We start from the raw sequence: 10,125 nt of genomic DNA, 5'->3' as shown, positions 1-10,125 counted from the left end.
CCGGCCACCAGGGACGCGGCGGAGGGCTGCGGGCCGCCTCCACCGCCCCCCGGGCCGGCCCCGGCCCCTCGCTCCGCACCCCGCTCCCGCACCCCAGCGCCCTCACTGCGCACCCCACCTGGTCACCCTCTGCCCCCACCCCTTGTCACACACCCCCGCTCTTGCGCGGGACGTTTCTCACCGCGCACCCCCGTCCCTCGCCCTGCACCCTGCCTCCTTTCCGCACGCTTCTGCTCCTTGGGGTGCACGGCGAGGGACAGGAGCGTGCAGCAGCACCCACTCCGTGCGTTCCCGTCTCTTGCTCTGCACGCCAGTYCCTCCCTGTGCACCCCTCCCCGTGCACCCCATGCTCAGGCTCTCCCCCCAGCCCCCCTGCAGAGCAGCCTCTGCTCCGTCCCCTCGCTTTTCCAGGGCTCCCCGTACAGAGGAGCTGTGGAGGCACAGGGCAGGTCCCCTCCCTTGGGCARCCACCTCCCCAGCCGCCCAGGCAGGGATGCTCTGGGGACACATCCTGCGGCAGGAGGAGGAGGGGACCAGGCAGACTGCCCCCAGGGGGACATTGACCCCCCCCAGCTGCCACTAGCAGAGGGACAGCCAGGGACAGTCTCCCTTCGAAAGAAAGCATCCGCCGCATCTCAGTCACACTCCACTGATGCACTTATTGCCTGGACTCTCCCCGGCTGATGAAGGAGAACAGGGGGAACAGCCAGGTCGAGCCCACCGCTCCCCTTCCCGCTTCTGAGCGTGGCAGCGGCTGCTGGGTTTTGGAGAACCCCAACCCGCCGCGGCTCCGACCCAGCCCGGGCGCACGGCAGCCGCCTGCGAGGCGCCGCTCTCCCGAGACCCAGCGGCCCAGCCGAGCCGCTGCCCGCAGCTCCGCTCCTCCGGAGGGCCCCTGCTCAGGCTCCGGAGCGGGCAATTTTTTCACTATCTGCTATTTATACAAATACTGGAACTTATAAGACTGGCGCTCTCCAAATATGGTATTTTGAAGTTTCAGCCAAACGGGGGAATGTTGACAAAGAAGAAACAAAAGTTATATGTAAAAAAATTATCCAGTTGGCATTTCTTCCCATTCATGACCTAGCAAAACAGAGCTTGATTTTTACAAGCTCGATCTTTACAAGATTGCCTTGTTTTTTCAGAGTCAGATGAGGGCTTGATGCAGCCCCTTTTAGCCCCAGCTCTTTCATTAATTACTGACTTGGCCTGAGCCTTGAACTTACTATTTGCAGTGTCATTTGTCATTCCACTCGAAAGGTGTACGGCAGAAATTAAACATGCATGAGAAGAGAAAAGTCTCCTCGAAGCAGCTATCCATGCAACTCCTGCACGAACAGTCAYGTGAAGCAGCGGCTGGGCTATCAGTCTGAAAAATAAAGCGGRGACGGTTGTGGGAACGACCACGGACAAGCAGCGGGGGCCCTGGGGCTCGGCGCGGAGGCCGGGCACGGAGACGGGAGGCCTGGCTCTGCTCGGCCACGGCTCCGCTGGGTGAGCCCGGGCAAACGGCTTCCCGCCGAGGGAGAGGAAGGGAGAGTCTCCATCACTCYGTTAAGGCAGGGGAAGTAACGTGATTCAGTATCTTTGTCCCAGTTTTACAGCTGGGAAAGCTGAAGCACGAAGATGCTGGGKCTCGCACAGAGCAAGCGAGAGCACCCTGAGCCTGATGCCCTCTGCTCCAGACGCGAGCGGCTCCGCAGGACGYGGCAGGCTCGTACCGCCAGCCCGGGGAGGGCTCGGGCCCCCCGCCCCGGGGGAGCGCGCGCCCTGCACCGGGGCAGCCCCTCGGCTGCCGCCGCAGAACAAACAGTGGATGTTTACAAATGCATTTCTATAAAGTCGGGTGGATCAGGGAAGATCCCTGCCTGGAGAGCGCGGGAGGAGCGGCGCAGCTCTCCTGGCTGGGCACACGCAGCAGCGGATCCGCGAGACCCAAGGGGACTGAGCAAGGGCTCCGTCTGTGCTGGGGTTTCTCCCCACGCAGGGCCAAGGACTCTCCTGGGGGATGTTTCTTGCGACAGCCTGCAAGGAGTTGTCCTCCCCTTCCAGCAGCCCAGCCTGGCACGTCCGCCAGCTTGCTTCGGGGAGCAGCCCACGCCGCTCAGACAGGTCCCCTCGTTCAGAGGGCTTCCCACAACCAGCCTGTTCCTGTAAAACCCCTTGTAAAATCCCACCCCACGGCTCCCTCCCGTTCACTCGCCCTTGCTGCACCCATGCTTTCCTCCCCRGCAGGTGCATTAACATGGGCCAGATACAGGCTTTTTTGTAGGCTCCTCAGGAACTACTTTGACATCATCCCGAGGTAGCAGGACACAAGCCCACCTCTCCGCAGCGTTCTCCACCACACACATAGGCTTAGCCCAGCCTGCAACTGCAGTTAATTAGGCTCAAGGTCTAACCTGCCTTCCTGCTAGGACCTTTCTGCTCCCTGCAACATGGCAAGGGAACCCAGCTGGTCCTGGCAATCCAGAGCCTCAATCAGGTGTAAATCACTCTTGCAATCCTACAAGCATTTTTTCCACCTATTGGTACTCCTGCTTAAGTGGATACCAAATCCCCACACAGTTTAATCCCTGTGCCACACTTATCCACCCCAGACAGGCTGTATGCACATGACACGGCCCTAATTAAGTGATTAAGATTCACAGTCTGCTCTGGTTCTATTAATCCCCCTTACCAAGTGCCTGGGATAAGGCATTACCCGAGACACAGAGCAGAACATCAGCAGCTGCGGTTCAGCAGATAGAGGGTAGCTGGAGACAGCTGCAGGAGCTTGGCAGGCACAAGCTCTCACTTTCTTTAAGCAATTCCTCGCTGGAAGTTTCACTGGAACTTCAGAAAGGTGGGAACAGCACAGACACAGCTGCAGGACCATACTGCAATCCCARTCTGCTACCTGGAAAGGGAGGAAGAGTTTCATGGACATAGAGCAACAATAGAAAGGTGACAGAACAGCATGTGAGAACTTTAAATTCCCTATAGGATGCTCCCATTTTGGCAGAAGTTGCTTCTCACCCAGAGCACCAGCTGCCAGAGCAGCATTGGTGTCACAGGGTTGTCCTGATGACAGCCAGGGCGACTGGAGAAGGCATCCAGCGGCTCCCGCAGCCGGTCCCCTCTCTGGCCTGCCCCACAGCCTCTGTGCAGGGAAAGGCCAACGCAACGAGAGCATTTTGAGCATGCTGGTGGAAGACCAGCCTCCTTCAGACCTGCGAAACAAGCCAGAGGCACGATGCTGACCGTCCTGCTGACAGTCACTGGTGCCTGGCTGCAGCTTRTCCGAACAGGGACTTGCACCAGCACTGGATGTGCGTGGAGACAAGCACAGGCCATTGCACGATCCCAGAAAAGCCCAGTCCAGGCAGGTGTGCAAGCACACGCGCCTGTGCTCAGCCCTCTTCATACCAAGGGCTCGATGCTGGGCAATGGCGAGGAGGAGGACACGGTACCAGCTATCAGACCCCTGCTCAAGCTCCCCTGACSAGCTGCTTCAGATATTAAGTGCAGTTTTAATCCTCATCTTCCATTTATAATTACACCCACGAGCTCACCAAAACCAGCTGGGCCCCAAGAGYACAGGCAGCCGCCAAGGAGAGGGTGGCTGGTCAGCAGGGAGAGACCTAGGAAGCAACAGGCAAACGCCAGCTTGGGCTCCGGCATCATTAAACACAGCACATCCAAACTCTGCCAAGGCTGGGATAAAACAAAGGCTTTTTATAGCTGGGAACTCATGCTCTCTTCCCAGCACGCTGTTCCCATACTCACCGCTGAAGAACAAGCGATAGAAACCAGCGCCCGGCCGGAGCCACTCTGGCAGCCAAGAGCTGTCAGCAGCTCTCGCGTGGGCCAGGGCATCCCACCCAGCCCCACACTGCTCTCCCACCAGGGCTGGTTTTTTACCCACATCTAGAGGAACTGGGAGCTTTTCACTTAGATGATCAAGGAAGACTGAAAACACTCTTCAGATGCCCAAAAGAGCTCAGCACTGCTTGTGCACTGGGGCTTGGCAGGGGGTGTTAATTACTGGAGAAGACTTTACATCCTGCTATGTGGCTGTAGAGCAATGGGTCACTAGCAGCTCACCTCATCCCCAGGATGCGAAGCTCCAGCAGCCTCCTAAGCACATTGCTCTTCCTGATTGCAGGTAAGGGTAAGAAAGCAAACCCCAGGGCAGCAAGTGATTACACTGYGATACTTGCCAGAGCATTGGAGGTTTTTGCCTTTCCATCCCCCAGAGCTCAGGTATGTAGAGCTGAGCAGGTAAGAGTCCCTGCTGTTCCCAAAGCAATGCAATGCAGCTTCACACCAGTAAGCCACAGTGCCAGCACCTCGCTGCAGCCAGGCCAGTATTGCAAAGCATTGCCYGCTATGCCGTCAGGAGCCAGAGCCGGTCATTCCTCCACTGCAGGGGGAAAAGGTTTCCAAGACACATGCATGCTCCAGCAAAGCAATAGCATCCTTCCTCCTGGCATGGTTTGCATTTCCCAGCCTAGCCAGGGCAACCAGGGTCCATGCTGAAGCCCTCGAAACCTTTGGGCCAGGTATGCAGACTCAGGGGAGGTGCGTGCAGGCAGGTACCACRCAGCAGGCTCAGCTTCTGCAGGGAAACGAGCAGGAGAACCAGCTACACAACATGCAAAYCCTGCCAACTCCAGAGCATTCACCCTACAGCTCCCCAAGATCATTCTCCCATAAACACCCCAAGAAACCCAAATGCACTGCTGGCATTGGCCCTGCTCAGAGCAGGGACCCCAGAAACCCCATCCGCATGCGCTGCTCCATGAGGCTGCCAGCCCGCTGCAGCACCCTGAGCCTGGCCACCCCAGCCTCCCACCAGGCCCCCTACACCCAGGAAGGCCCTGGCCCCTCTCCTGGCCTTTTTATTCCCCCTGTGCAATCCCTAAACGTCTTGCAGCTGGGATGGACCACACGGCGGGGGCAGCTCAGGCCCTGCAGATCTCATCACGGTCTCTCCCAGAAGCTGATCTCAGCATCAGCCCTCTCCCGCTCCGTCTGACGGAGAGGTGAGTTATCCCGGTTAAAGCGAAGGCCCTGCGCACGTGTCCGGGGCTGTAAGGGCGCGTGGCGCGGGCGCTGCTGCGCGGACACGTTTCGGCATCGCTGGCTGCGCCCGCCGCGGSGCGGAGAGCCGCCCCGCGCCCTCCGCCCGGGCAGGGGCCCTTTCGGGAGCGCCGTTCTGCCCCGGCCCCCCCGGGCCGGGCGCCGGGCAGTCCCAGCGCTCGGCTGCTGGCAGTCGGTCCCGCTCCTCCTTTCATGTCCGCGGCGGTAATGAGCCTCCGCGCTGAGACTTCAGGAATAGTTTCCATACCGGATTCGCAAATCTTGCTTTGAAGTTGTTTGGGATTATCTGTCATCATGTTTCCTCGTCAGCACATAAACAGGCTGTGATGAAGCCCTAACCCGCCGGGTACTGCGTGTCCCGGGAAGGCCGGAGGAAGCTGCACATAAACTCCCAGCTCCGTGCAAGCTCCCCTCCCCGGCGAGCGCAGCCACGAGCGCTATACCATGGTGTCCGCGGGGGCTCGGACAGAGCCCGGCAGGATGGGCAGAAGCTCCGGGACAGAACAATAAGAAAGAGCAAAAACGTGCTGTTTCGCTGATTTTCATGCAAGCTGTCGTTTTCCAAGCTCGGCGTGCTCACATCCCGCTGTTCCTCTGGAGCGAAAGGCGTCCCTGCCCTCGGCACGGTTGTGCCCGTCCCATCTCCTCCGTGGATGAAGCAGAGGGTTTTTGCTTTGCGGTGGGGAGAGCCTAAAATCGCCCCCATGACCAGCGCCTGCTTCGATGGGGACCACGYGCCGACGGCAGCTCCCCGCGGCAGCGCCGGGAGAGCCGACCTGGCCCCGGCAAACCCGGAGCTCGCGGGCGATGCGCCCTGGGCACGGCAGCGTGGTGGGAACCGGGGAGGGGGCTCCAGCGCCCTGAAATGCAGCCCGGGTCAAAGGCTACGCTCGAGCAGCCTCCGGCCCCTCGCCTGCCCCCCAGGTCCCAGTGCAATCCTGTTTCAGATATACGTGTTTTCTTAAATGTTGTTTTCTTTCCCATGTTGCGCATGGAAAGTCTGCACCAGGCGCAAGAGAAATTCCCTTCGAGCAGTTATTCCCCATTTCTGCCATTTTTAAAACACCTTGCGGAAGGATTTTGTTTCCAACACGTCCCGTCTCCCTGTCGGCCTCAGCCTGACGTCCAGGGAAGCCAAGACCCCTTGGGCTGCCAGCGGGATCTGGCGCCCTATTCCTGCTTGTTTGAAACGGGGCTAGGAAAACGGCAACAAGTCCCCAAAGCGCCTCGCTGCCGGCGCTGGGCACCGATGCGGGGGCCGGCGAAGCGCCCGGGAGCCTCCCGCAAACCTCACCCCGTTCCGGGTGGGGAGCCGGGAAAGCCACGGGCGCGTGGGAAGCGCCTTGGAGAAGAGGCATGGACCCAGGGAGACGTTTCCGAGATCGCCTCCGTTGCACGGGGCCGGAGGGAGCCGTTTGCCTTTCCGCTTTCTGCAAGGGTTCTGCGGGCGTTCCTGGCGCCGGCGGCTCGGCAGCGCCCGCTGCGACGGAGCTCTTTTCCTCGTGCTTGTTTAGAAAAGGGCAAAAACAACAACAACAGGATCAGAGACTTCCCGGGCCTCCCGCGAGCGTGCGGGCTCCCTCGGCAGCGCGCTCCGCGGCTCCCACGTCCCCGCGGCTATTTTTAACCTGTGCATTCCTTCTGGCTCCCAGATATTTCTCAGAAACGTCCTTCTCGAGAGCAGCAAGTGGGGAAAAGGCTAATTCCTGCCTGGGCTTCGGAGCCGGCGGCGGGAGGCGGGGAGGGCACGGCTGTCCCGCGGGAAACCCCGCCGGGGCACTGGGTGCCGGGGTGCTCCCAGCTCCCGGTGCTCCCAGTGCTCCCAGCTCCCGGTGCTCCCAGCTCCCAGTATCGAGCACCCTTGGGTGCAGCCGGGCTCGCTGGCCGCCGGGGCTAAAGCCTGTTACTGCTCCTGGCAGGCCGTCGCCGCCACGATGCTTGTCGGAGCCGAGAGCTCCGGCAGCACCGCTCTCGGCGTGGAAAGGCTTCCTTGCTCGCGGGGCGGCGCGGCACGCAGGGAGCGGGCGGCCGCCGGTGTGGGAGCGTCTGCCCATGCCGGCCTGGCCGGGCTGCGCGGCGCAGCGGGCCAGCCACCAAGGCAGGGCTTGCACGAGCGTCGTGCAAAGCCCTCGCCGGCGCTGGCGCCGCCCCGTGCCCTTCCCCGCCGGGTGGCTTGTTTACGGGGCCGCGGCTGCCGGCGCGGGCGGCTCCGGGCGGTGCTTTGCCGTTATCTGCAGCAGCCATCGAGGGGATGTAAACAGGGCGGACGGAAGCGCTCGGCACCCCAGCCCTGCGCGGGGGCTGCCGCCAAGGCATCGGCTTCCCCGGGCTAGTGCATAAATACCGGTGTAGGTGCTCAAACGTCAGTATGCAAATGCAAATATAAAAGTATAGAAATAAAAACAGAGCTATACAAATGCCCCGATGCGCTGGGTCCGTGAGGAGGCTTCACTTGCCGGCGCTGCCCGCGGCCCTGCGGGCTCCTGGGGCCGCCCCGCACCCGGCGACTCTTCTTAAACCTCCCGAGAGACTTCTGCACGCGTTCCTCCTGCACGGGGCCTGGAAAAGCTGCWTCTTCTCAGGCCAGAGTGGGTCGGGCATCCGTGTGCCCGGGACCCGGCTCAGCAGACTCCAGCTCCCGTCTCCGTCAGAGCCAAGCAGTCGGAAAACCGTCGCATGGCGTCGGAAAGCCCTGGCCGAAGGGGCTCCGCGGAAGGGCTCACGCCGGCACGGGCATCGCCCGGCTCCTCGGGATGAACCTGTCGGTCCCCGGGGCCGCGGGGCAGCGGCATCGCTTCGGCTGGCATCCGGCGCTCCTGCCYGGCCAGGATGCGCCCCTGGAGCCTGACCTGCCCCGGCTCCTTGACCCCTTAATGGGCTATTCAGAGGCAGCAGGAGGAGGAGGAGGAGGAGGAAGCGGCGGGGCCTTGCTATTCAATAGCGCGAGGGCCCCGGGCTCGCGGGGCTGCGGGTCGGCGCTGAGGTCAGCCCGCGCTGCCGGATGTGTTGTTTTCCTGCCCRGCTCCCGTGATGAGCCCAGCAGCTGGCAGCCCGGGCGATGCCCCCGCCGCCCCGGCCGCCCCCCGCTCCGTCCCTGCCGGCTCGCAGCCCCCTCCCGCGGCGGGTCACGGCGGGCGGCAAGGGGGACGCGGGACGCCGGGCCAGGGTCCGGCGTGCAGCAGCCCGGCTCCCGGTCCCGGTCCCGGCACCGTCCTCGGAGTTTTCCAAAAGGTGCTTCACGCAGGCGGGCGGACGGGAAAACCGCGCAGCGTTCCCGATCTCCTCGGCCATCAGCAGGTGTCAGCACTGGTCCGGAGCACCCGGCGCCGGGACCGGGATGCTCCCGGCTCCGCGGCCACCTCGGCTGCGGGGGGACGAGCCCCGGGTTCAGCCTTCGGCGAGGTGCCCCGGTTCGGACCCCGACCCTCGTCCCGGAGCCTCCCGCCGCGCGGGGCAGCGGGGGCCGCCGGCGGCGGCAGGGGGGCTGCGCCGGGAGAGGGGCCCGCGGCGCCCACCGGGCAGCACTCGCACGGCGGAGCGCTTCTGCTTGCAAGGGGTGGGAGAGTCCTAGCGCCAAGGCTTGCGAGAGCGGGTTAACGGGGCTGCAGACACAACCCRCCTCSTAACGCGCCTGTAACGGGTCAAGGKGAAAGCTCGATCCCTTTGGAAGAAGGCAGGCAGGACGGGCCGTGGCGCGGCCGGCAGCCTCCGAGCCGGGGTGGTCCCGGGCAAGAGCCATTTGGGCCGAGGCTCGGCACCCCCCCGGTGCCGGCGGCCACCCACGCGGGGCCGGGTGACACCGCGGCGGGTGGGACGGGACAGCTGTCCCCACAGGCGTCACGGCCACCCCGGAGCGAGCTCCTGGGCAGGGCACGCAGGGGTCACTGCTGGGGGACGCTGCCGGGGAGCAGGGGGCTGAGCCCCCCACGAGGTCAGCGCAGGGGGTGGGATGGGGCACCCCCCGGGGTGCAGGGGTTGTGCAGGGGGGAGCAGGGCAGAGCGCAAGGGGCCGGGGGCGTCCACAGGGCTGCAGGAGCCTGGGTGCACCTATGGGGGGGGGCAGGACCCAGGTGCACCCCATGGGGGAGCAGGAGCCTGAGGACACCCCACAGGGGAGCAGGGCCCGGGTGCACCCATGGGGGAGCGGGGCCCAGGTGCAACCCATGGGGCAAGAGGGCCCCCGTGCACCCCACAGGGAAGCGGGGCCCGGGTGCACCCATGCGGAAGTGGGGCCCGGGTGCACCCCATGGGGAAGCGGGGCCTGGGTGCACCCACGGGGGAGCGGGGCCCAGGTGCAACCCACGGGGCAAGAGGGCCCCCGTGCATCCCACAGGGAAGCGGGGCCTGGGTGCACCCACGTGGAAGTGGGGCCCGGGTGCACCCCATGGGGAAGCGGGGCCTGGGTGCACCCACGGAGGAGCAGGGTCCGGGTGCACCCACGGAGGAGTGGGGCCTGGTGCACCCCACGGGGAAGCAGGGCCCAGGTGCAACCCACGGAGGAGCGGGGCCGGGGTGCACCCATGGGGGAGTGGGACCCGGGTGCAACCCATGGGGAAGCGGGGCCTGGTGCACCCCACAGAGGAGCGGGGCCCGGGTGCACCCACAGGGGAGTGGGGCCCGGGTGCACCCACGGGGAAGCGAGGCCCGGTGCACCCCACGGGGAAGCAGGGCCTGGGTGCACCCCACGGGGAAGCGGGGCCCGGGTGCACCCACGGGGAAGCAGGGCCCAGGTGCACCCCACGGGGAAGCAGGGCCCGGTGCACCCCACGGGGAAGGGGGGCCCGGGTGCACCCACGCGGAAGCAGAGCCCGGGTGCACCCCACGGGGAAGCGGGGCCCGGGTGCACCCACGGGGAAGCAGGGCCCGGTGCACCCCACGGGGAAGGGGGGCCCGGGTGCAACCCACAGAGGAGCAGGGCCCGGGTGCACCCACGCGGAAGCAGAGCCCGGGTGCACCCCACGGGGAAGCGGGGCCCGGGTGCACCCACGGGGGAGCGGGGCCCGGTGCACCCCACAGAGGAGCGGGGCCCGGGTGCACCCC

The 10,125-nt window shown here is 64.4% G+C and overlaps 1 protein-coding gene across 1 annotated transcript in view; it reads left to right on the top strand.

The window, feature by feature from the left end:
* The first annotated feature begins 4,098 nt into the window (after positions 1-4,098).
* Positions 4,099-10,125, top strand: part of EIF4EBP1 (eukaryotic translation initiation factor 4E binding protein 1) — a 15,068-nt gene continuing 9,041 nt past the window's right edge. The window contains exons 1-2 of the mRNA XM_085304222.1: positions 4,099-4,147; positions 4,919-5,027. Of these exons, the coding sequence (XP_085160348.1) occupies positions 4,099-4,147; positions 4,919-5,027 (158 nt within the window). The remainder of the gene's footprint in view (positions 4,148-4,918; positions 5,028-10,125) is intronic.

The sequence above is a fragment of the Rhea americana genome, unplaced genomic scaffold (assembly GCF_003343005.1).
Source record: "Rhea americana isolate MKP2758 unplaced genomic scaffold, rheAme1 scaffold_204, whole genome shotgun sequence".
Taxonomy (NCBI): Eukaryota; Metazoa; Chordata; class Aves; order Rheiformes; family Rheidae; genus Rhea; species Rhea americana.
This window is presented reverse-complemented; position numbering and strand designations above follow the sequence as displayed.